Below are 27,461 nucleotides of genomic sequence, written 5' to 3' on the forward strand. Positions count from 1 at the left end.
ACCTTATGATGAGTGTGTGCGCTTTGAAGACTTGAGGGTCTTGTCCTTTGGGACCATCCAGGTTTTAGGAGAACTGTACTAAGTAGGGGACAGAAACAGAGAAGCCTGAGAATAATGAAAGAGAAATCCTTGTGTTTAAAAAGGAAGTGGAAGATTTAAGCATTGAGGATCAAGCATATTCAGCAACTAAAAGACAGACATATCTGCAGAGATAAGAGAATTAATAACCGAATAACACAGGCCTGTTGAACTCTGCTGTTTATATAGATTCTAAGACGCAACTGCAAAAATTAGGAGCTGTCAGGTGTTCTGGGCCAGGGAGAACTAAGAACAAGTCCACCTCCTGCAAGCACAGCTGCACTCTGAACCAGCCTTAAAAATTGATCAAAAACATCTTTAAGCCTCGAAGGGCCCCAGCATCAAGTCATGTACTTCACAGTCCAGCAGCACCGTCCATCCAGCAAGTGGCAGTGCTGGCACAGCCAGCCCAGCACAAGGGGATGACACAGGCCAGGCTGCACCCCACGCTCCCAGCCCCCGGCCCCAGCCCCAGCCTGGCTCTCCAGACTTTCACCCACTGCCTACTTACTTTTTAATTAGATTTTTAAACAAAAAGTGAAAGTATTTTATAAAATCCCTCTAATTACGCTAAGATGCTGAACTGATTGTGAAGGGAATAGGAAATGAAAGCGACTCACCCTCTGAGGGAGAATTTTGTCAGCCATCTTCCTCCTCTTGGCACTGTACATTTTTTAAAGAAAAAAACACGTTACCATGGTGACAGATCTAGGAGTAACGAGGCCACCTGCTAAATTATCCTGACATCTCCACATGCTGGTGCACAGCTGTGCATGCATCAGCAAAAGGGTCTCACCCATGCCCGGGACCTAGGACCCCTTCTCTCAGCAGCCTGGGGAGGTAGTTAGCTAAGAACAAATCAAGGCTGTCTGTTATGCATCTTGGAAAGAAGTACGCAAGTTCTTTGATCACAGCATCTTCTACAGTGCAGAGCAGCAGTGTATGCAAGTACGTGTGCACATGCCATCCATGGATGCAGAAAGAGCATGTTGAAGGACAGCACGTGTGTGGAAGTGTGCACAGACATATCTACGTCCACGCACGAGGAAGAGGTGAGTGCCTGTAAGCTGAATGTGATCTTGTTCAAATGGATCTGAGCATGCATTCATTTATGTCCCAAATTGAGTGGCAATGTTCATTTGTGTACGAAAACACACGTATTTATGCACCCTTACATAAATACACTCGTTTCACTGAAATGAATGACTTTCAACGCTGTCAGTTTATGTTTTCATGCTTGTTCATCATTCATGTTATGAATGTCAATGCGAGAAGATAAACGTGTGCAGGTAGTGCGTATGCACAATGCGTCCGTGCCCATACACAAGCACATTTATGGCTGCATGCTTTTAAACACACTCCTGTGTTCGCACGCATACAGCCAAATCTATATATGCCTCAGAAATGGTACTGCTGGGAAGACTGCCAAATACATTGTATTTTGAAGCCTTCAGATTCTGAAAAGCTTTTGCTCCCATCAAACTGTCACCTCACTTTCTCTAGCAAGGCCAAGAAGAAATTCAAGCCTTACTCTTCACCTCCATAAGCTGTGAAGCCTTTATCTTAAGCAGAAGGTTAATCACTCCATCTGTGACACAGACCAATGAGGTAAAGACGACTGCCTGCTGCTGATCTGCTACGTCACGGGACGCCCTTCCACACAGCTTTCGTCTGGGAATTCTGTCATCAGCCTCGTCCACATCAAAGCTGCTTCTGCACACACCAGTGTGGCCAACTCCCTTCTCACCTTTGCTAATAAGAAGCCTGGCCTGAAATACCAGAGTCCTCCTGCACAGAAGCCTAACTCTGAGGAACTCTTTGTTCTTGGAGGTGAAAACTACATCCTTCCTTGGGCAGAAAATTTACGCACGCAGTCACACACAATTTCACAGATGAACAACGTCCCTTTTTTAAAAGTGCAGAAATAATGGGACCGGAACATTAAACATGGGGTTTAAATCTCCAACACCTCCTGCAAATGACAAAAATCGAAACTGCACTGAAACTCTTCGCAGATTCTGGAGCAAACTCCATCCTCTAGAGAGAAGTGCAACATGCACCCACAGCAACCAAAGGCTTCCAGCTAAATAGCAAAAACAAACGTGACAAAACCCCAACAACTTGGCTCTAAAAACTTTTCCACGACTCTGTTACAAAAAAGAGATTTACCTGCTTTCTGACCTTCAAACCTGGCAAGAAAGGAAAATTACACTTTCTTGGCCCTTTATTGCCATGAAACGTGGGGCTCGATTAATCCCAGAATGGGATCCAACGTTTTCCAGAAAAGTCTGCCTGAAAAACTAGGGAAGTTTTTCAGGGAATGGGAAATGACAGGGAGGTGGGAATGAACCAGGGGAAAACACTGAAAACACTGCCTGGAGTGACAGTACAGCAAAGGAACAGAAACTTCCCTGAGAACCTAACATGCATTGGTGTAAACTGGGCTCACAATAGTGGTGATAATTGCTAGAAATTAAAAACTGAACTTAAGAATGGGGAGGGAGGAACTGCTTCCTTCTGTGATTTATGGCATTGACTTTCAGGAAACAAACTATTCTTCTTCAGTTATCCCTGGAAACTGGTTAGTGACTGAAGTTTAACTTCATCATCCCGCTGCGGCAGTTTTCAGGCTGTCTCCATCCCATCTGTCTGAGGGCTACGCGTTCTCGTGTGCAGTTTCCTGGAGGATCTCCTGGGAGGTGCCATGGAATGCACATTTTTGCTAGTGCATGGGCAAGGCCTTCATGACGCACATGCATCTCATGCTGCACCCACACACATTCCTTCTATATTTAATCTTGTTGAACCTTAATATATTAATTCTCTCAGGACTTGTGTCCTTTCCAGATGCATCCAAGACATAAGCATTCTCAAGTCTGGCTTGCCGACCCAAGGCCTATACAGTAGATAGAGCAGGGCTCCCGAAGCACTGATCTTAGGAAATCATGTTTTACCTAAAACTGGGTACGATGACCCCACTAGAACACTGTATGATCCTATATATGCCCACAGGAATCTTGCAAAAGGCAGTCAAACCTGGGTGACTGCACCCTATCAGGAACTGGCTCACGCCTCAGAACACAAGTATGATAAGGTCTGATCAGTTGCAGAAAGAAACTGGAAAAATATGATTTAAGACAGAATGTAATCAGCGCTGTACAAAGCATGCATATAATTGAAAGAAAGCTCCTTAAAAAAAAAACAAACTTCTCAGATTGTAGAAAAATTCCCATGGGTACCTCTATCCCTAAACGCAGCAGTGCCTGCAAATTGCAAGTTTTATGACCACTCATCTGAGTGAACATATCAAGTATTGACATTACCAACAAAAAAATCTCTTCCACTTGTCTCTTGTTTACAAACCAATTTGTTAGCCAGTCAGAAATTAGAGAAACGTAGAGAACATAACAAATTACACAATAATTGCATTATATTAGAAACGAATTGATCGTTAACTTTATGGGCTAAATGTGATGGCCAGCTCTATAGCCTGATATACCCACAAGCTGAAAGCATTTCATCAGCAGAAACAGACTTTAATAAAGGTCATTGTCTTTAGAGACCATTCCTAAGCAAAGTATGGAGTAAAATTTACCATTTTTTTTCCTGCTTTAAGAAACTGATGCTATATAAATCTTCTGGTTTGTCTCATTCAATGTTACAGCTCTTACTTATTACTAAATAAAGATTTTCTTCCTCGGTTTTTTCCCCACCCTTCCTTTCTGGAATACTCACCTCCTGGTTCGGTTCTGAGTAGCTTGCTGCTGCTGCTGCACTTGCTGCTGCACCTGCTGCTGTTGGACCTGCTGTGGTGCAGTACGTTTTCTCGTTGTTTCCATCACAGTCTGGGGCATCCCAGGTCTCACCGAGGGGCTTCCAACATATGGAGGGCCTGGGGGACCCATGGGAGCCCCCTGATGGGGCATTCGAGCTCCTGATGGCATCCCAGGTCGCTAGGGAAGAAGCAGAACAGAAAAAAAGAGACAGTTTGGTCCCTGCTTCTCCAGCTGCATTAATATTTGCACACACTCACACTCAGCTCCCGCAAGTTCCCCATTTTTACCAACCTTACATATAAGCAGCAACACAGAGCACAAGAGATCTGAATTGGAACTCCCTGGACATCACAAAGCAGAACACAGTGATAATGGGACAGGAAACAGAGATGAAGAAGACTGGACATGGGAAAGCACTCAGTGGTCAGTAGCATTCAGGCCAGCTTACAGCAGACAGCTCTACCTTCTTACCAAAGCATGCAACACACGGTTCAAATAGGTGCAGTCCACATGCCAATCAAAGCAAAAGCTTCGTGACTTCTACAGTACTGCAGATTTTGAATAGACCAACTGATTGCTGTGATCAGTAGGGACTCTGTAACAGGCAGAGCTGAACTACGGAAGCACTGCAGTAAAGCATTTTCCAGTGAAAGCCTTTGCCTCCACCTATGCTGGAGAGCATCCCAAGTTTATGATATGACAAGAACCCTTAAGAAAAGGTCATGTCTCTGATCAAGAAGAAAAAGAAAGTGATACTTTGTCAGCAGCCCCTGCAGGTATTCTAAAGTCCAGACATTTGCATTGACTTCACCATGCTTTGAAATTTCCCTTTAAGTGAGACTGCAAACTTAATGCTGAACAAGACTCTCAGGAAAGCTGATGCCATACTGAGGTTTATATTCCTCAAGGAAAAACACCATTAAAATAATTGTTTCCTCAAAACAGGAGAGCGGAAAGATTTTAGTTTCACTCTAAGAGGAATGAGAGTATTTATTAGAGATCTTTACCTATCTGTGAAAATACACAATGCACACACACATTGTATACATCTGAACCAATATATAAATAAAAAATATCATACATAAAAGTAATTTGAAATTGCAAGTGTAAAATCCTACATGTGACAAGGAGTAACTGCAATATCAGTACAGGATGAAGGCCAAGCAGCTGGAAAGAAACACAGTAGAGAAGGACCTGGGGGTCGTGGCGGCCGACAGGCAACCAGCGGTTGACCACAGCTGACTGTGGACCAGCAGGGTGTGCTGGTGGCCAAGGAGGCCAATGGGGCCCTGGAATGCACTGCAGAGAGTGTGGGAGGTGATGCCCCCCTGTGTCCTGCCCTGGGGGGACACGGCTGGAGCAGTGCACCCAGCGCTGGGCTGCCCAGGTCCAGGCAGATGGGAACTGTTGGAGGAACCCAGTGGAGGATGCAGAGATGGTGGGGCCTGGAGCAGCTCCTGGTGGGGCAGGCGGAGAGCCCTGGGCTGTGTGTGTGGAGGAGAGAAGGCTGAGGGAGCTGAGCCGTGCCGATGGAGACCTGAAGGGAAGGGCAGGGGAGGAGGCCGGGCTCCGTTTGGTGGTGCTCGACGCCAGGATGAGGAGCAGCGGGCACAGACTGCAGCCCAGGGAGTTCATCTGAACGTGAGGAGGAATTGCTGTGCTGTGAGGGTGGCAGAGCCCTGGACCGGAGCCCAGAGAGGTGGGGGAGTCTCCTGTGGAGATCCCAAAAAACCCTTCTGGACACCGTGCAACTGAGTGCTGCAGAGAGCTGCCATGGGGGGATGGAGCTCCAGAGGTGCCTCCCAACCCCTACAGTTCTGGGATTATGTGATTCTGCAAACCCTCTCTGCAGCACAGGAAGTTCCGCACAAATGTAAGAACTTCTTCACAGTGGGGATGGCGGAGCGCTGGAACAGGCTGCCCAGGGAGGCTGTGGAGCCTCCTCCGGAGATTTCAAGACCTGCCTGGACACCTACCTGTGCAGCCTGCTGTAGAGGGCCTGCTTTGGCAGGGGGTTGGACTGGATGACCTCTAGAGGCCCCTTCCAGCCCCTACAATTCTGTGAATCTGTGTGTTTCTCTCTACAGATTCTTTTCATGAAACTATGAGGCCATAGCATCCATTATGGATAAATAATTGGTTATAGAATATTAATGAGGTAAAAGTAAATCATGACGATAATCTTAAGCGGGCATTTTCAAGAGCTCTGCAAAATCACGAGCAGCCTGGAGAGGGCAGATAGAGACTGACTGTTCACTGTCCCATCTGGTGCATAAACAGAGGAACCTACAAGGAGTCAGGTCCATAGACAGAATGGGGTGGTTTCACACAGTGGGCAGTGAGTCTGTGGAGCCACTTTTCAAAGAGATGTTAAAGACACAGAAAATATTTTTGGCTTAGAAACTTCTCTGAGGTATCAACAGTTGAAGACTGAAAAAATATGTGGGAAAAGTATCCTCATGGTCACTAAAGTGGGACGTGTGCACCCCAAGGGGTGCAGCGGGATGCTGGAAGAAAAGATTTTTTGTACCATTAAAAATGTTTATTTAATTGAGATTATTTCATCTTTGTCTCGTTTCTTTTTTAATCTCTGTTCATATTAGTAATGATAGGAATGCAAGACCAAAGGAGTTTGGAGACTGCTGCTTTGTACAGCACCCTGTCACTGCCTACTGGAGCCATCTGCTACAGCTGCTGTTAGATGTAGCATTGCAGGCCCAGGGGAACCTTTTCTGAGCCAGAAAAGCTGCTCTTATGTTATGCTCCAACTTAAATTTTACAGTAAAAAAGCATCTATTGTGGCTGCAAACCCCAAGCAACAGTGCTTAGCTGCATCTCCAAATTAGCAACCCACATCCTCCGTAGTTCCCAAAGCCCCAGCTCAGGGCCCTCCCGGGTCATTACAAGTCTTAGATATTCCTTGTGCCTGGATGCCTGAAGGAAAAGGAAGGAAGAAAGAAGGGGAATGATCACTAAAGAACCAGAGCTATAATTGGTTTGGACAGAGAGGGAAAGTCGAGGGGAGAGAGCGCAGCACAGCCAGCCAGGCAGGCTTCAGCAAGTATTCACATAGGGGATTGAGTATGGGTATGGCCACTGAGAACAGAAGCAGCAGGAGGCAGCAAACAGGCAAAATGGAGGCTCTGTGCAGAGCTGAAAACATTTTCTCTCATAAACATTGAGCTATGAAGACTGCTGAAACACAGCAGCCACCCCCTTTCCCACTTTCAGACCCAGGCAAATGCAGTAGAAACAAATGGCCCAGAACAGGCTTCACACTTGAGCTTGTATTTAAGATCTTTCCGTTGTCTGTCAATCTACAAACTGTGGCCTTCTTCCAAATAAGGGGGCCTGCTGTTGCCTGTTGATCATCCCGGGACATTTGACAGTCATTCAGAACAGTGAAGATCCCAGCATCTCGTGTTTCACTCCCCATGGAGACTGACTGGCCACATGGATCACACTGCAGGCCCCCTGTTCTGATTCCACATAGAACACCTTAAAAACTGGAGAATGAGGTCAGCAAGCCAGGCCTACTCTTGATCTAAGTCTGACACCCTTGAATTTCTTTCTGTTTCCTTTGTTAAACATTGAAATACTGAAAGGACCAAACAGAAGGAGCCAGCTCTAGCAAGTGCTGCAGCGCCGCGGGCAGCTCATCTGATCGCACCCCTTCACGCGCCTCACTCCTTCCCTTCACTTCTTGTACTCTCGTATCCTACGTCATATGTAGATACTGCACTATTCCTGCAACTGCCATCTCCCCACCGAAAACCCAAGGCACCCAACAGATATGGAAACACTTTCTCTATTTGAACTGTTGTAGAAGGAGCACTTTATCTTACCTAAAGGCTTGTTCTGCTCTCAAACACATGCGCAAGAGAAGGCAGTAGCAGACAACGCATTGAATTTTTCACAATACTGACATAAAAAAAAAGTTGCCGTAATACATTACGTATTACAGTTCTATCACATTTCTTCAGAGATCTGTGAAGTACCACTGCCTATGGATAAGGATCTGTCTCGGCCTCTGCCCTCATCCTCATGTTGCCAAGCTGTATTCCATCACATATGGAAAGTCACAGCTGTCAGGTGAAGTCCCTCCTATTTTTAAGAAAGGGATAAAGAAAGACCTGGGGAACTACAGGCCAGTGAACTTCACGTCAGTGCTTGGGAAGATCATGGAGCACACGCTCCTGGAAGCTACATTAAAGGACATGCAAGACAAGGAGATGATCCACAACAGCAAGCGTGGCTTCACCAAGGGCAGATTAGGCTTGACCAGTCTGGTGGCCTTCTATGATGATAGGATAGCATCAGTGGACAAAGGAAGGGCAACTGATGTCATCTCCCAGGACTTCTGCAAGGCTTTGAAATATGGCTCAACACCACACTCTTAATCTCTAACTTGGAGAGAGAGGATTTGAAGAGTTGACTATTTAGTGGATAAAGAATTATTTGGATACAACTGCAGCCAGAGCGTTGTGGTCAATGGCTCTATGCCCAGGTGGAGGCCAGTGATGAGCAGGTGTCTCTCTGGGGATTGGTGTTTTTAGAATCACCGAATCCTAGAGTTGGAAGGGACCTTCAAAGGCCATGTACTCCAACTCCCCTGCAATGCACAGAGACACCACAGCTGGATCCTGGCGTGGACCCTTTTGTGTCCACGTCTCTCCCATACTGAGGACTCCACATGTGAACGCAGTGCTCCAGGTGAGGCCTCACAGTGCAGAGCAGAGGAGCAGGATCACCTCCCCGGACCCGCTGGCCACACTTCCTTCGATGCAGCCCAGGATACAGTTGGCTTCTGGGGCTGAGGACGCATTGCTGGCTCATGTCTGGCTTCCAGCCCACCAGTAGCCCCAGGTCTTTTTCAGCAGGGCTGTGCTCAATCCTTTCATCCCCCAGCTTGTATTGGTAGTGAGGGCTGCCTCAACCCAGGTGCAAGATTTTGTATTTGCTTTTGTCAGACCCTATGAGGTTCACATGGGCCTGCTGATCAAGTTCATTTAGGTTCCTCTGGTGCATCGACTGCACCCCACATATTAGTGTCAGCAGCAAACTTGTTGAGAGTGCACTTGACCCTACTGTCAATGTCATTGATGAAGATACTAAAGAGTATCAGTCCCAGCACTGACCCCTGGGGGACACCACTCATCTTCAATATCTTTATCAATGACATCGATGCCGGGATTGAGTACACCCTCAGCAAGTTTGCAGATGACACTAAGCTGAGTGGTGCAGCTGACACCACTTCTGGGAGGGGGGATGCCATCCGAAGAGACATGGACAAGCCTGAAATTGAAAATTGAACAGGTTCACCCACATGAACCTGACAAGTTTCAACAAAGAGTTGCACTTGGGTCAGGGCAATCCTAGATGTGTACAGACTGGGGGAAAAGCTCACTGAGAGCAGCCCTGCAGAGAAGGACTTGGGGTTCCTGATGAACAAAAAGCTGGACTTGAGCCGGCAGCACGCACTTGCAGCCCAGAAGGCCAATTGCATCCTGAGCTGCATCAGCTGAGGAGCGACACCAGGGCAGGGAGTGGACGTGCCCCTCTGCTCTGCCCTTTTGAGGCCTCATCTGGAGTACTGCGCCCAGATGTGGAGCCCTCAGCACAGAGAAATGTGGGAGCAGATCCAGAGGAGGCCACAAAGCTGATCAGAGGGCTGGAGCACCTCTCCTGCTCAGAAAGGCTGAGGGAGCAGAGCTTGTTCAGCCTGGAGAAGAGAAGGTTCTGGGGAGACCTCACTGCAGCCTTTCAGTACTTAAAGGGAGCTTATAAACAGGAGGGAGAGCAGCGTTGTACGCAGTCCAATAGTGACAGGACAAGGGGGAATGGCTTTAAACCAAAAGAAGGGAGATTTAGGTCAGATGCGAGGAAAAAATTCTTTACTCAGAGGTGGTGAATCCCTGGCACAGGCTGTGGGTGCCTCATCTCTGGAGGCGTTCAAGGCCAGACTGGATGGGGCTCTGGCTGACAACACATCCCACATCAGGGGTTTGGACGCAGATGATCTTTAGGGTCCCTTCCAACCTAAGCCATTCTTGATGAGAACTTCTTTCTGATGGAAGAAATGAGACAGCAGTGGAGAGCTGCTTTTCTGTGAATTTCTACTGCAAAGGCTTTCCTCAAGCATCATCAACATCATAGCAGCCAAAATGTTGATGTAGATAAAAAGAGGGCTGCTGTCTGAAAATCACAGAGAGAGGACAAAAACACGGAGAACTGATGGGCACGAGGAAAAGAAGGTGTCAGGAAAAGCAAAGGCACCTACAGAAGGTTTGGAAAGGGGCTAAACAGAGAGCTGGGAGTCACTGCAGTGCAATACAGCGCTGAGTGTCCATACAGGATCCTACAGTTCTGAAAAGCAAATACTGTCCACCTTGGTACCACGTAAGAGGATTCTGATGGCAAGCAGTGAACAACTACGGGCCTCGTGTTAAGAAATACATTGATACATTTTCACAAGAGCAACAAAAATCCCAGAGTAGTTTGGAAGCTAAAACTAGGAGCTACCTTGGCTGGGCAGCCTTTCTTTACAACATAACATTACAGCAGCTGCTAATTTATTTCAGGTACGAGCAAGAAGAGGTTCAGATGATGCTCAAGCTAAGAGCAGGTCACTAAGTGTATGTAACAGCTAAGAAATTTAGCTAAGGTGATTCTGCCTCATGGCAACGGAACGGTGACTGCACAAATGGCTTCCCAGCAGAGAATGCCCTACTGAATGAGCCCACATGGACTCACACCACAAAAGAAGTTGTGGACAGCTTCTCCCCTGCCCTACGATAGTTACAGATGTGACCTCACATGGGTTCCTGTTTTTAGTATCTTTCACGAATCTTTTACAAATTTAGTAAGCAGAAGCATCTATATTTTCGGTCTTATTGCTCACTGCCATATTCACCTTCCATTTCCCAAGAGCACTCACATCCTAGAAATAGGGTCCAAGTGTTCCACAGCTGTGACTTCCAAGTTCCATCTATTTTGAGAAATGTGCACAACTATCCAAAAAATCTTTAACTTAAAAAATACTACATTTTCAGAACTGTGCATTGTGACTTAAGACAAAGGTCAGGGAACATCTATTTCATGCATGCCCACCCAGAGCTCAGAAGAACGAGATATCAAACCTCAAACAAAGCACTTGGATACAAACAGTTCAAAAACAAACAGAAAAAAACAGCCTTTGGAACTGCAACCAGCAAACCCAACGTACTGCCTTTGAGTTCCATCAGCTCGCTACTTTTAATAAATCAGATCGCATCCACTGCAGTGATCTAATGTGCTATGGAATGGATTTGGTGTGAGGAACAACAGCCAGAATGTGCTTTCCAGCCTGTAAAAGGAGCGGTTCAGGGAGGGGACAGAGCGCAGAGCTCTGCAACGTCACGGAGGAGGAGGAGATCGATCAAGTCCTCACTGCCTCTTCCCTTACAAGAACCAGACAGCGGCTACCAGCTGCTAGCACAAGGCACGTCTTCACGTGAGATAAGCTGCAAAAGTTTCCTGACACAGAACGCTGTGCCTGCTGGACGCTTACGTGCATTCAAGAAAATATCAGCGAACTACTCTCCATCAATAATATTCGCAGAGGTACTAAACATGCAGTATCTCTCTGGGCCGGAAAACTCCAGAGCTACAAAGCACGGAGCATTTGGAAGCAGTACTGCTGATTTTTTGCCTTGCAGCTTCCATGCAGTCTTCTGCTACTCCCCAGGAGCCTGGGCATGCAGGGCTCAATGACCTGGTGTGACTGGATTCGTGTCTCTCCAGTTTCTTTTGGAAGAAACAGGAGAGCAACTCGAACATCTCACACACCGTTCGCACCCCTGCACCTCTGTTTATCAGCACATTGAACTTTTCGCAACGGACAACATGAATATTTTTAACAAGCTCATTTTGCAAAATCTCATGAACTACTTATTAAAGACATATCAAGAATTAGGATGGTTTGATTTTCTTGATTACATGTGAACTTTTCTGCACCGAGCTCGGAGCGAGGAGACCAGCCCTGTGGTCCTGCTGGCAGCTTGCTTTTGCTTTACAGTGCTGTACGTTGTGACTCTACCAGGCTTCTGCAAGCACCTTCCCAAACAAACGCTGAATTCCCCAGGCTGCCTTAAGCTCAACCCAAACATCTCCTTGTTTAATAAAACAGGAAATGCATATGCAGCAAACCAGTGCCTGTGTTCCAGAAACTGTGCTGTGACAACATCCTAGCACAGAGCACCCTGTATTAGGCCAGTGGAACAAAGTGTTCAAAAATGACTGTTCATGAAGCTCCTTTCTACCCCTTCTAGAGTTTGGGCACTGACAAGATAGTATTTAATCCGTGATAATAAAAAAAATGCTGAGATATTTTTCGGTAGCAAAATCTGTGTTGTTAATTTTCCAAACCTAATATTCTCCTCACATCACTACTTCTGTAGTGATTTCTTCAGCTGAAAGAATTACTTTTATCTACTTCAAATCAATCACCATTCAATTTGGGGAAAACACCTCTACTTCTCCCCATTATAACAGAATAAACACCATTTTGATGCCAAACTGAAATATGAATCCTTGAGGTCATCCAGTCCTTCCTTTTCTCGATAAAGCATCACCAAAGCCCCCATCATCTTTGACAGACATTTACTCTCTTAACCAGTTTCTTGCAGCCTCCAGCAACGGAGGCTTTGCAGCTTTCCTCATCCATCTCCATCCCAAGGCATTACGAAAAAAACACACACGTTCTTCCTACAAAGCCCCTCACGGCGAGTTCCACAGCCTCTTATTGATGAAGACTCTGCAGCCCTCCCACTGTCACTGCCATCTGGGTTACTCCTCCTTTTGCTTATTTGTCATGCAAACCATCAACATGAAAAAAATATATTCTTCTAAGTACATTCCAACTGATTTACAGCATCTTCTGCACCACCCCCCTGTCCCACTTCTTAATGAAGTTAATATTTAATTTGCTTTCTTAGTAGCAGTGGCTGCTGCCACATAGTAGGCAGCCTGCAAAGACATCTGAGTCTTCCTCCTGGATGGTCACAGCTCATTTAAACCCTGCAGTGTACGAGGAGGTGCAAAATTTATTTATGAAAGTCATTGCTCACCCCTTTTCCCATAACTTTACTAAACACTCCATATACGTCCTTGGGACATCAGATGTGTCTTTTAACCTATTTTCAGTTATTTAATTTCTGTATTAAGTATGTTTACATCATGGTATGCTTTGAGACCCTTCTTTCATTGTATTAAATGCTGTTTCACGTGAGACAGCTCCTCAACTTACTGTCAAACTCTATGAGAGGTGAACAACCACACAGTAAGAATGGGGATCAAAAAAGGAGTCACACAAGTGATGTGCAGGTTTGTACACATTAACAGCAGTGAGGTATAATGACTATTAAAGTGTAGAGATTAGCAGGAACCATAAGAAAAGACTTATTAAGGACTTATGTTAAGAGGAAGAGCTTCCCAAGCACGACACAGAGAGCAAAGAACTAGATCCCATACAAAGAAGGTGATATGAACTGAGAAGTATATGGTAAATACAGAAAAAACCCAATAGCCAAGAAACAGAATGGTCTTCTATAGGCACAGCTTGTGCACGGAATTCAAAAAGACTCGTTTTGGAAGGAAGAAAAAGTGGGCACAGAGAAAGGACAGGGAAACAGATTTAAAAGGGCCAGAACAACCACACAAGAAAATGAACCCCTCAGCTGCCTCCTGTGTGAAGGTAACACTGCAAAGGCCTCAGTGCCAGCACCAGAGAGGAGAGGATTTCTGCAATTGAGTCGCAAAAGGACACAAGTCTGGGCAAGAGCTTTGACAAAATACATGGATCTTCCCAAGGCTCTACGTGAAGATACCTATTTGAGAAAGAAAGGAGGAAAAAAAGACAAAGGACAAAGATAACATCCAGTGAAGGGATGCCGACAGAGAGGCTGACGTAGAGCCTCCAGGACAGAAACCAAGGAGCACCCAGCACGAAGATTAATAATTTGGTTTGGGTCAGAAGAGTTGAAAACAACCAGATACCCAGAGGGAGATGTCATAAAGGCAGCCCAAAATGTCCAAAACACACTAATAAAAAACATAGGAGCGTGCAGGAGGTCATTAAAGCTGTATTTATCCATAAAAGTTCCGGAAATAGAGCAGAGGGGGAAAAAATGACAGCGAAGGATGATGAAGCCTGTGCAAAAATCCCTCTTCCCACAGATAGAGTGTGTAAGGCCCCGATCCACAGCCCGGGAGTGAGGGAAATCTAACGAGCAACGGGCAGAAATGCGGCCTTCTGACAAGAAGAACCGCTCAGCAGAGGTGTAACAAATGACTCCGGCAGGACGCAGTGTCACACCTGAGGCTTCTGACCGCTACCAGCTCTGACACTGCAGAGGGACCCCATCTGCATGACATAAAAGGAAGAAGAGACCTCCTGAGCCGGCAGCATGGCGGAGAACAAAGGCAAGATGGAACACATGAGAGCAAAGGGCGAAGCGACCTTAGCAAAGGAATTCATGTTTTCAGGAAGATCAAATAAACCCAAAACCCAACAGCTCTCAGTAAATACTGCAAAATTCTCCTTTCTATTTAATCGCTCAAACAGTAAAAATTTTTCTCACAACATTCTGTCTAATACCCCTATTTCTGAAAAAGGAGGCAATAACAATAATAATACCTGCAATAATCAAAACAGACAATTTTGGCAAGGAGAGAATAAAAAACTAATAATCTGAAGAGGAGATTTCCCCTGACACAGTGGGGGCACAGCCTGATTTCAAGGCATTCGGGAAAAGTTTGCTCTTGAATTTTGAAGGAATTGATTCAGATGCAGACTCGCCGTGCGGTGATGAGACTGCAGTACATGCGCCCAGGGGAGCGCCTTTATTTCATAGGATACGTAAACAGGTAAATGAAGTTGAAACTTTGGGTCTTTTGTAAGCAATGGAAGACTGACTGCCTCAACCTGTTTTGATCAAAATGAACCTGAGATCAGGAAGAAACTAGAAGTGAAGAACAAGCATGGAAGCAAAAGCATAACCAAAGGAAATCATCAAGGAGGGATGCAGAGGGTCCTACAAGAGGAGCTTGGGCAAGGAATGCCGGACAAGAAACTCTGTTCCCACTGACAGGCAGTGGAAAGGTAACAAGCGAACAGATGCAGGTACTCAGGCAGTGCAGACAGCAAGTGAGACGCCGCTGGTGGCAAAGCAGTCCGTGCAGACAAGTCAGACTTCTGTAGCATCCAAACAAGTAACGGAAACAAGTTCTGCTGCATTAATTCTGGTATGAATTAACACTGCTCATGCATAAGAGGCTGGCAGGCTCCTTTCATATCTACCCGGGGAAGAAGCAGATTCATCCAACTATCTCAGCAACTCTTTGCGATACCAAAGGAAGAGCAGTGTTGTGCCAGTAGAAACCTTGGGAAAGGAAACAGCCTCCCACGTGCACAGCCCTTCCAGGATGCCCACGGTCTGCCCAGCTACAGCCACCCTGAGCCAGACCATCTGAATGAACTCACATGTCCATAGCACAGCTACTGCCACAGATCTGCACACCTGCTTCTGTCGTATCTGCCATCCAGCAACAGACTGCTGATGTACATCGGCACCACACTGCCTGCTCACTGCTCTCAAAGAACAGAATGCCATCTAAAAGTCCTTCACCCTGCAAGCTCATCACAGCCAGGCTCTGCAGGACACAGGCTAGATCCAATACATTTGGAGCTAGCCTGAGTTATGGAGAGAACCCAGAGGCCTGCAGTGAGCTCCCGAGATTCCTTTGTACAGGAACGCCCAGCAGATGTCTTCAAAAAGGTGTCACAGAAGGCGCCAGAATGCTCAAGAGAGAAAACACGCAGGGACTGTCTCCATCTGAACAACATCGGCATTTCCTGGGTCTTATTTCGTCAAAAGTGTATCAGCACAAGGAATCCAAATGCTATAAATGGTGGTCGCTTCCAACCATCAGTCATGTAAAGAACATCGTTTCTGCTGGCAGCAAAACAAGGTTAGCATATCCCCTTAAATGGAGATCAAAGACCTGATTCCTTAAACAAAAGCTGGTGATTTTTTAAAGACCTGAGCGATTCCTTTAATTAAGCGCGGCAACCTGGCGTTCCCTCGTGGGTGAGCACCCATCGACTGGCACAGATCTGCAGCGCTAATCTCTCCAAGCCCCTGAAAGTCACCTGTTAAGTAGCCAGAGGATACATCAGAGCCCAGGCTGGAGACGAGAACCAGAGGCAGCAGCACACGGCCGCATCGGACTAGCATCAGAATTGCTTTTCAAAACACAAGTTTGCTTACAGAACAAAGTGTCCTACAAGCCCGTTTGGGTCAGACCCGGTGCAGATCCCGCACCGTGACGAGGCTCAGAAGCATGCCATTCACCAAGCATGGAGAATCAAAGCAGCAATCACAGCACGCAACCCCCCAGACAAAGCCTTATAGCAACGGATCGGTCACATCGTGCTCCGGCAGCCCCGCGGCTCTCGGGCGAGGCGGGGAGCGGCGCCCCACGAGCGCGCTGCAGGGGCCGCTCCAGCCCGGCGCAGCCTCCGCTCTCCACTCATCCCTCGATTCGGAGCCAGCCAGCTCGCTAACTTTCCCGACTCACCACCCCATGGACCAGAAACTCAAAAAGTTTGCTTTTCGTAGCTTTGCGAGCCCCTCCTGTAACTTCGTCTGTAGCCATCGGGGTCTGCTCAGCCTCTCTCACTCTCTCTCTTCCTCTTTCTTTCCCTTTTCTGCCTTTTTCTCCAACTCTCCCCTCTGAGTCCTGCTGGGCTCTCACACTTCTAATAGCGCGGAGTGGGGAGGGGGCCCCTTCAGGGCCTTCCTGACGGCCCACTCGCGCTCGGCCTCAGCTGCTGCATTCCTCCACTGATAAGCCAGAAATAGTTTGCGCTGCCGGGCTCTGCGTGTTTACTCTGCGGGGACAGAAAATCCCGCTTTTTAAACCTCTCTGTCCAAACACCCGAGATAAGCGGGAGGGAAATTGAAAACACGTCCCGGCCTTTCGCAGCAGAGCTGCAGCCGCTCCTCCTGGGCGCAGGGGATGGTAAATTCTGGGGCGAGGGGGAGGGGGCGGCCTCGGCGGCGGCTCCAGCCCGGCTCCGGGGGACTTTTCCCATTAGGACACGCAGCGGGCGAGCGCCGAGAAACAATGGCGCCCCCCGTCCGCAGCGCTCCGCCCGCGCCGCGCTCCAGGCCCCGTCCCCGGGGACCGCCGGCAGCGCGCAAACATTCGCTGGCGGCGATTCGAGCGCGAGGCTGAGAACGGCCCCTTCGGCAGCAGAGGCGGCGGGAGGCGGAGAGCCAGAAGCGGGCAGGGAGGGCGCGGGGGCGAGGGGATGGCGGGCGGGCGAGGAGCGGGGCGGCGGGCAGCATGGCGGCGGCCCCGCCCGGAGCGATCTGTCCGGGGCGCTCCGGCCCCGCTACGACGGATCCATTACAGAGCCGCGTGATCGACGGCCGCAGACGCTGCGAATACCGCAGCTGCCGTTAGGCAGCCGCAGCTCGCGGCTCCTCGGACAGAACCCCGCGCAGCACCCCGAGACCCCGCGGCCCAGCTGGGGGAAGGGGCCCTCCATGATGGAGCGCGGCGATGACCTCTCCGCGATGCCGGGCGGCAGTGCCGCCTCCCATGACGGCACGGCAGCGTGGCCGCGGGGCTCAGCTCACCGCAGTGCGTGCGGCTGGCGGGGGGCTGCTGTCTACCGTCCGTGTGATACAGTGATAGAGATGTTGCCAGGCTACGAGAGGGGTTTGTTCTGTTCCTCTCCTTGAGATTCTTGTCTACGGACTCTGAATTTTCTGGCACGGCTGCAAATAGAAGGGAATCGGGCTGAGTTGAATAAAATCGCTGCCCTCACCCAGTGGTTAAAAAAAAAAAAAACAACACGGGAAAGACACTGAATCGGCCGGCAGCGAAGAGCAGACCATGGAGATCACACGGCATGGTGCGCGCAGGGACCAAGGCACAGCCTCTGCTGATGTTCAAGGTGACCCCAGCCCAGGCAGAGCCGTGCGGGATACCGCAGGAATTACAGCGTTTGGGCGTGCGGGCGCTGTTATCAACGCCCTCCCCCTTCCGCTCGCTCAGACACACCCAGCACAGCAGCACAGCCTCGTTCGGGGCATGGACCAAACCGCTGCGGCTCTGGCCGACCCGAACCGACTGCACGTGGGATCGGGAACCGAGCTGCTGTGTCAGCATGGCGGCGGCGCCCCGCGCCTGCCAGACTCAGGTCCCAAAAGCATGCGGTGACATCGGCTCCCGTCTCGTGAGCCCTTTTGTGCTCCCAGCACACGACCTGCCTTCTCTTTGCGGACTGCACTGCGCAGGGACGCAGCGGTTCACCCGCAGCAACGCTGCTGACACAAAGCCGTACCCGTCGCTATTCCCGCTCCTAACGGGAGTCGCGTCCCCACCCTCATCCCGCGGCACGGCACCGAATGGCGCTCGAGCGCAGCGCGGCTCTCTGGGGAAGGCTCTGGGCAAAGGCCCGCTAGCACCGCCCGCAAAGGGCACCGCGGTCGCCGGACGGAGCCCGTCTCCGCCCTCGGCCCCGGAGCCCGCGGCCTCCTCAGCTCGGGCCCGGCGCTCTCAGGGCGCGGCTGTGGCGCGGCGCGCGGTCCCCCCTCGAGTCCCCCCGCGCTCCGCCGCCAGCACCGCCGGCACCGAATGGCCACGGCGCGCCCGGCACGGGCAGGGCGTGCGCCAGCCGCGAGCCCGGATGGGCGGCGGGCCGGGTCCGGGCCGAGCCCCCTTCGGCTCCGCGCCGAACCCCAGCGGGCCGCGGTCGGACCGATCGCGGCTCCCGCGGGCCCGGGCGGCGGTGCGCGTGCCCGATGCGGCTCCGTGAAGGTCAGCCGCGGCCTCGCGGGGACGCGCGGGCGGGGGCGGCGGTAGGGAACGGCCTTAACCCTTTCCACGCCGCGCCCAGTAGCGCCCCGGGGCTGCGACCGCTGTGCGGGGAGGGCCGAGGAGCCGCGGGGCGGCGCGGTTGGGGCGCACGCCCGTCCGAGCCGTGGCGATGGCGGCCGCGGCGCCTCGCGACCCGTTTCCATCATCGCCAGCGCTGCACGACGGGCGGCGGGGGCTGCAGCACCGCGGCAGGGCTCGGGGTGGGGTTCCGTTCGTGTTTGATCCGCTACAGATAAAGCGACGCGAGCAGCTGCTCCTGCCTCAGCCGGCAGCCGGCTACATCCCGCAGCATCGGGATGGGGTGGGAAATGCCACCGGATTTCAAGTGAATACAGCGGAATAAGTACTGTCCTCTATCTGGATGTTTGCAGCAGCTCTATAGCGAGAGTTACGAGAACATCGAGTAACCGGGTCGGCCGCCTGAAAATGAGGGAGGTGCAGACACAATGTAGCCACGCACGTAATGAGACTTCAGTGGCAACAATTACGTACCAGTAGCACTCAGCCCTTACTCAGTACAACTGTAGCTCACAGTCCTATAGGAAGCAGTACAACTTGTTTTCTTTTCTTTTTTTCCTTTTTTCCAAATGGAAGCCACGGTACAAATGGATGGAACTGACTCAACATCACCTCGCTGAGAATTACACTGAATTCCTGCGATTCTTCCACTCCCCACAATATTGTGAAGGAAGACTTGTGTAAAATGCACTTACATAACAAATGGATGAAGGTTACAGTGCAAGCATGTCTTCTCTCCAGAGAAAAACTATACAGTTTTATTTGAAATTCTTTTTTTTTTTTTTTTTTTCCTATCTTCCCCCATGTATTTTCTTTCAAAAGTGTAGAAAATAAATGTGATTTGCTGTTGTTCTTAAAAGCTGCCTGGCTCAACCCAAGTCTCTCTGTTCCCCAGCTGCCCTGCAGCTCCCTGCCACGTCTGGCCCTGATGGCAGTGGCACAGACAGACCCTGCAGTGCATTCTTGGGCAGTGGGCGCACAGTGGTTCCATTGCTCCCTTCAGCTTCACTTGGTGCTATGTCCTTAAGTCAGGTTTCAAAGAAAGCTGACATTTGTCCTCCTTATCTGGGCTGCAGGAAGCCATCTTTTCTCCCACAAATTTGCTTAGTTTGTTTTTACTTCTTTGCTATTTTAAACTACGCTGGTCAGGCTAAAAAAGCAGAAACACAAGTTGTGGGAGGGGAGGAATACATTTGCAGCTGCATTAATTTTTTAATCAATAGCAGTTAAAGAAATACATCAGGGTTGCTCTAAAAGGGCCTGGTTTCTCTCATCCAATTGTCACTTAGGTCAGCAAGGTTCAGAAACTTAAAGCACAGACTCGTAGAACATCCAGACTTGGAAGGGACCACGGGGTCACCGAGTCCAACCCCCAGCACAGAACCACGCGCCAGCCAGACCCCGTGTCTCACAGCGCTGCCCAGAGGCTCCACGAGCTCCGGCAGCTCAGGGCTGTGCTGCTGCCCCGGGGAGCCGCTCCGTGCCCACCGCCCTCTGGGCACAGCCCTTCCCACCCCCCATCCGACCCTCCCATGACAGCTCCACACCGTTCCCTTGGCCCTGTTGCTGTCACAGAGAGCAGAGCTCAGCGCTGCCCGTTCACTCCCTGTGAGGAGCTGCAGGGCCACGAGGGGCTGTAGGACAGCCACAAAGAGCTTCAGGCTGCTGTGAGGGAGCTGTGGACCATCGTGAGGAGCTGCCAGATGCCGTGAGGCCGATCCTCAGTCTCCTCTTTGGGCTGAACAAACCTGCGTGATGTGGTTTAGTGCTTGTGGTGGAATGGTGATGAGGAGACGGTTGGACTAGATGATCTTATAGGTCACTTCCAACCTTGTGATTCTACGATTCTAACCAAAGGACTTCAGCTGCTCTTCTCACGTCTTCCCCTCTGGACCCTTCCCATCTTCACAGCCCTCTTTTGGACGTTCTCTAACAGTTTTATGTCCCTTTAGTCCTGCGGTGCCCAAAATCACACACAGTACTCAAGGTGAGGCTGCACAGAGCAGCACAGAGCAGGACAACCATTCCCCTCAGCCGGCCAGCAGGGCTGTGCTTGATGCACCCCAGGCTACAGCTGCTGTTCCTGGCTACCCAGGCACGCTGTTGGCTCCTGTTCAATTTGCTGCCAAACAACGCCCCCAAATCTCCTGCGCTGGGGCTGCGACCCAGCATCTCATCTCCGTTATTCTCAACAGTTTTGGAATTTGTGCAGTATTGCATAAAAAAAAGAGACAGAAAATACCCTGAGATGGAGGTTCTGCGTATTCCAAAGAAAAGGTAACCTGCTCCTGAGTTCAGAATTATTCAATATTCTCATTAACAACATACATAACAAACTAGAGAGCATGCTGATTAAATTTCCTAGCAAGATATGGTTTGTAGTGCTCACAGATACATTGTGAGAAAGAATCAGAACTAAAATCCCAAAAAGCTGGGGATGGAGTTTGGAAGAGCACAGGTTTTCAGACCAAGCCACGAATCAACAACTGCATCAAGAGAGAAAACTGATGGTAGTATTTTAGTTGGGTTTTTTGTTTGTTTTTTGCTTCTTTTTTCAGGAAAATATTTGGTGATACAACATCATAAGCTGAATATGAATTAACAGCACTATGCTTACACCAGGCACACAGACACACACACACAAAACCAGGTGAGCATGAACAACGAGTGCTGCCCCACTGCTCTCATCCCCTTGGTGGAACAAAAGCAGGGACAATGGCTCTCCAGATTCCTACCTGTCTCCACTTTTTGTGTGCACTTTCTCCACACTGCTTTTCTGTCCCAGCTCAAGATTTCCCTGAGGCTGCAAAATTAAATTTTGCAAGTATTGGAACCCTTCTGAAGCAATCCTTCTGCTGTGCTACGCACTGTTAGCATCTCAGCCAAACTATTCTCTGCAGTTTGGGGCTCTGTGTGTGAAAGAAAATATGTGTGGGAGAAATGAAGATGGTTCAAGGAAAACATAATTGTGATAAGAGCTTTAAAGCCCAAAGAGGGAAAGAGAAGACAACAGCCACAAGGCTGCTGCAAATATGGAGAAGAGCTACTCTGCATATTCATAGTGCAAGAAGTAACAGGTTGTGATTTCTCCCAGGAAGATTCAGATATTAAAGAAGAGTACAGCAGTAAAAGTAGAAATGATCTGAGATTTTTTTTCCATCAGGGATGGATTCAGACTCAAAGACAGTAGATTTAGGTTGGATACGAGGAAAAAATCCTTTACAGTGAGGGTGGTGAGGCACTGGCACAGGCTGCCCAGAGATGTGCTTGATGCCCCGGTCCTGGAGACTTTCAGGTCGAGGCTGGATGAGGCCCTGAGCAACGTGATCCAGCTGTGGTGCCCCTGTGCAGTGCAGGGGAGATGGACTAGATGGCGTTCAGAGGTCCATCCAACTCTAAGGATTCCATGATTCTATGACCTCCATAACTGAAGATCGTCAGGAAGATGTCAGACAGCATCTGCTTCGAATGATGCAGCTGGTGTTGATTCTGACACGGAGCAGGAGGGGCGATGAGCCGATTCCCAATGGTTCCTTTTGCCCTATTTGCCTCCACAAACTGCACGAAATTTTGTGAGACACAGATACAACTGTCTCTATGCAGAGTGGTTCCCCTTGACCAGCTTCACAGCTCTGCTTCAAAACAGGTGTAAGGTGATCAAAAAGGGTCCCTTGAAGTTTTGGTGTTGGAAAAAGAATTGTATCTGACTGCTGCCAGCTCCCCTTGAAACTTACCAGGTTTTATACTGCGGCCTTTCATATTTTCCTTGACCTTCAACTACCACTCTACATAACTACTATAGACACATCACTTCATGTTAGACATTTACATTGGGTTTTCAAATCTATTTGCAATGAAGAAATCCTATGAGCAATTTGTAGCAAGCATAAAGAAAGAAGAGGCTTGAAATAGAGGCAATAAAAAGTAAGTAAAGGCAAAGAAAAATGTTTGTCTTTCTCCAGAGTTTCCAAACATAACTGCAGAGGTAAGGAAGGGGATAATTAAAAACATATGTCCTGATTATCTTAAGAGTAATCACAGACAGCAGCAGGGATGCCAAAAGGTGGAGAAAAAGATCCATAATACTTATTACTCCATAATAAAAAAAAGGCAGGTATGGTATGGTAGTTGATTGGAGTGATGGGTTGGGGAGCGTTTGGTAGCAGCACCATGAAGGATGCACCCACAGTCACAGAGGGACCCAACACAGAGCAGGGAACTGCTGGACCAGTAAGGCTGGTGTGTGTAATCAACAGCAGCCACGGCACACGGGATCTTTTCAGACATTTACTGCACTGCACTTTAAGCCTTGGCCTTGTTGGAAGCTGCTAAAAAAATAACAGCTATCTGAATGACCTTTTTTTTAAGTTTATCTGGCTATTTGTCATTTGCTCCTTCATCAACTTTGACTTTCTTTAACATTTCTGGTTTGGGCATTTACAGACAGCAATCACAGCCCGCACTAAGTCACCCTTTGCCAGGCTAAACAAGTGAGACTCATACTTGGTCTCTTCAAACAGAAATGTCCATTTCTATCATTTCATCAAGTTTTCTTACATAAGCCCCAGTTAATCTACCTAGAACATGGGTAAACAGGACTGCACCTATATTCTCAAAGGCCATGTAACGGCATGGCACTGACACTTCTCCCCAGCAGAACCCTCTATCACATTTTCCAACATTAACAACCACTTTCCCCCATGTTATGACAGTGACAACTCCACATTTGCTGCAGTTCAGCTGCAGCTTACACAGGGTTGTTTGTCTCACTGCCGTCAGGTGAGCCTTCAGCTCACAGTGCTGCCTCCTGCTAGCAGCCCTGGAGGGCACAGCTGTGAGCTGCACTGTCATCGCAGACCGATGTCCACTTGTTGGTGTTCAGAACCACTCAGCTCGGTATGACAACTCACCCTCTTGCTCCAACAACCCCTGTATAATTTCCATCATAGACGCTTTTCATTTCTGTGCTTCCTGTTATTTGTGCTCTGGCTTCATTTTCCTTACCTGCTTTGCCATTCTCCTATTATTTCCTGTCTCCTGAATCTCAACTACATTTTCAGACAGCATGTCGCAAAGGCTTCACTGGGGTGCAGCCAAATAAGACCTGCATGTATTCCTTTTTGTTGAAAATTAGCCAGAAATGCATCAGATCAGTAAACTTGCACAACTCCTTTTTCCCATTTATGTCCTCCTTGTGCTCAGTTATTTTATTTTCCCCTCGGCCACACAGTGACTTAGCACTGCAGCAGTGCAATGCTGAGTGTTTTTGCCCATCTGTAATACAGGAAAACAAACTGGATTTCCTCTTTCTTTATTAGGAAAAAATATTTTTTGAAAGCCCCTCCTGATTAATAATGCTTTATTTATATTCTGGTCTCACTGAAGAGCATTTGAAAAGAATCTATAGTTTGAGTAAATCAATAATGAGTGCACACTTACTGAGGGATGCATTCATACACAAAAATATGTGAGACATGACAATCTCAGAAAGCACAGAGAGGCTGCAGAAGGCACATAACCAAAGAAGGAGAACAGAGCAATCTTGGCGTACAGCAATAAATTCACCTCTCATTTCAGCTACACTAGCAGAACCGTTATTAGGTGAATAAAATCACAACAATCTGGGAGCACAAAGGAGCTGAGAGCAATAAGTAACACTGGTCATTATTTAAAAAAACCACCCACAAACAAAACCCAAAAAACTACATTGCAAAATGAGCCCAAGTGACTTTTTTAATTATTTCATTTGGCAAAATAATCACAAAGGTACGAAAAGATGAGCCCCGAGAACAGGGAATTGTGATCTCAAACAGTCCATTGCTACAGCACACATCAACAGCTTTGAGAAATGGCAGCCAGTGGTAAAATGGCAAAAGCAACTTAAATGTAATGCAGGGAAACGTGTGTGAAATCCTGAGCATCCAACGCACACCACGTCCAACAAAACCAAACCCAGGGGAAAGGTTAGAAACAAAATGTCACAGGTACGACAATGGGTGGAAGACGAGGAGCTGCCAACTGCTCTGGGGATGGCTGCTCTATGCAGGGGTTTGTCTATTTGCAGTTGTTTTTCTTTCTTTTTTTACCATCTTCAGAGATCTACGTGAGACGATATGGGGAAAGATTCACAGCCATTTGAGTCAATAGAGAACAAAATTGAATGGGCATTAAAATATCAGGAGATTTTGGCTGGAAAAACACAAGACAGCAGTGGAAGATCAGTCCTGAAGGAGCTGCAATTCCCCTATAGCTGCAGGTAGGACATTTTCTAAACCTTCCAGCTTTCCATTCTCCTGGTATATAAATACACATGAAATCAGGCACAGCTGCTCGTGGCACAGGAACATGATTACAGTGCTCAGCTGTAGCTGGACAAAGTGCTTTCAGCTGAGCCTTTTTTTGGGCAGTGGTTTCCCTCCTTGTCTCTCCCAGCATATAATAGGCACGGCAGGTTGGCAGGCTGTGGCTTGCAGCAATGAACTCCATTTGGCACTGAGGTCATTGAGCCGTACAGTAACACCCTGCCTGTGCTCCCAAGGGCACAATGCACAAATAGGGTGGCACACGTTAGTTGCAGCACACCTCAAAAATGCTGGGGTTAGAAGAAGCATCAGTGGAATCCTTTCGGTGTGCAGCGCTTTGCACAATAAATCATTCACATTGCTCATGCTAACAGTGAGCTGGGAAGGCTCAGATAGAAGTGCTTCTACGTGAACTGCAATGAGCAGAGCTACCTGCTGTAGGTTACATCACTTTGTCACAGTTTTCCCACTCAAGGTAATCAGCTGCATCTCTGGCCCACGATTTCTTGGTGGTACAGATAAAAACAACACGGCCTCTGGCCCTTGCAGTTTACAAATGAAGTTTGCAGATGGAAATAGCAGAAGTGTGCAGAGGAACAGGGAGAGCAGCAGGCACCATGATGGGCAGCGCACCCAGCAGAGCAGCTGTCTTGCTGTGCCTGTTTTGAACAGCTACCAAGTTCCTATGCTGCACACCCCATCATCAGCACCTGTTTCCTGACCAATTTATACTCGGCCTGCAACTTGAAACCATAGAAGCAATGTGCTTGTGGGGAATTCTGGCTGCCCTGCTCTCTCCTGGGAAGCAAGTGTGCTTCATTCCTCAGAGATGCCCCAGCGCTCAGATGCTTCAGATGGGCCGGACGTGTTGCACAGCAAGGCTGGTTATAAAAGCAAGAGCAAATACTGAGGAGTCAATATCTGCTAATGTACAGAGGAAGGGTTCTACAATTTCATAAGCCCAAAGATTAAAAAATTGAAAATGATTTCTTTCAATTTCTGTACCTAAAATCCCAGATATCAATCTGGAGTACGATACTCACCTAATGCAAATAAGTATAAAAAAAGTTAAAAATACAGTATAAAGCTGATGTAATGGAAAGTCAATATTTCATAAGAAATAAGGGATGCAGGCTACTGGAAGAGAAAGAACACAAACATAAAAACAACCTGTCTTATTTCTGCCCTTTAGAAAAGCTTCTTTTGTCTGTAACACAACTGATTCCTTTGCTCCTTCATCTGATTTGTAACAACTCTTCCACTTTTCCAATTGTTTTAATGCTAACCCCCTTTTTTTTCCCTTCAGTTTCTCCATCTCCTGCGGCCATTTGAGTCAATCCCTCTTTCCCCCAGCCCTACTCCTGCCACTGCATGTCTCACCACTGCAATTCTATCCCCAAATCCACTTTTTATGCAGCCCCTGCTTTACATATTTGATGACCTCACCCCCCATGACAGCTTTGCCATTTGTTTATCGTCACTTAACTCCAACAAGTGCTGCAATCCATCAGCCACAAACCCTCTTTAGAAACAAAGACTCAGCTATAGACCTACAGCCTCACCTTACTGTGGCCTTTTTAAAGGCTTTGCTTTTTGCTATTTCCCCCTTTATATGTTAACTTGATTTATCTGTCCTCTTGCACGGTTGCAGGACACAACTCTGATACTTCAAACCAAAGCCTGGAATCCCTTCAGAAAATGACTCCATTCTGTCTGGCAGCTTCTGAAGAATGGATTATGTGCAATGAAAATAGTTTTTAACGGTTTCTGATCCTGTAGCAAACTCCCAGCTAAAAATGATGAGGATCCTGACTGCAGCTGGGACCCAAAGACAAAGCATAGTAGAGAGCAGGTATGAGTGAAGTACTCTTGTGGATACACTTGAGCAGGAAGTGGGAGCAGATGGCTCCAGAGGTCCCCTGCAACCTCAGCCATTGTGTGACTGTGAAAGGTGCATCAGCTGCGAGCGCATGGGTCAGAATTAGCAGGCTGAGGAGTATGGTGGTGCTGTAGCTGTGTCTGCCACAGAGGCAAACAATCTGAAGAATCCTCCTATTTACAGACCCTTATTCTCATAGGACCTCAGTTTTTTTACCACCTCAGTATGTGAAGAAGGGACAACTCAGAAGGGCGCAGGCAGTCAGGGACGTTCCTGGAAAACACTGGTGATGAATTCATAACAGGGATGACTGAGGAGCAGACAAGCAGAGCTGCTCTGCTCTGCTCCACCTGATCCTTACGAGAAGGAACTGCCCAGGAGTGAAGGTCAGGGGCAACCTCGGCTGTGACCAGAAGATGGAGGTGATCAGGAACATGAGGGAATGGAGCAGAGCAGAAAACAGGGTCACAATCCTAG

General features: G+C 48.3%; 1 protein-coding gene across 5 annotated transcripts in view; it reads right to left on the reverse strand.

The window, feature by feature from the left end:
* Positions 1 to 27,461, reverse strand: part of SMARCD3 (SWI/SNF related, matrix associated, actin dependent regulator of chromatin, subfamily d, member 3) — a 251,183-nt gene that overhangs the window by 45,091 nt on the left and 178,631 nt on the right. For 3 of the 5 annotated variants that reach the window (XM_048951414.1, XM_048951413.1, XM_048951412.1), the window contains exons 3-4: positions 3,814 to 4,031; positions 699 to 741 (exon numbers count right to left, since the gene is read on the reverse strand). In XM_048951414.1, coding sequence (XP_048807371.1) covers positions 699 to 741; positions 3,814 to 4,022 — 252 coding nt within the window. In that variant the 5' untranslated portion in view covers positions 4,023 to 4,031. Of the gene's footprint in view, positions 1 to 698; positions 742 to 3,813; positions 5,588 to 16,472; positions 16,777 to 27,461 lie in introns of those variants that run through there. The other 2 variants (XM_048951411.1, XM_048951415.1) reach the window with 2 other exon arrangements.

This window comes from Lagopus muta, chromosome 7 (assembly GCF_023343835.1).
Source record: "Lagopus muta isolate bLagMut1 chromosome 7, bLagMut1 primary, whole genome shotgun sequence".
In the NCBI taxonomy this organism is placed as follows: Eukaryota; Metazoa; Chordata; class Aves; order Galliformes; family Phasianidae; genus Lagopus; species Lagopus muta.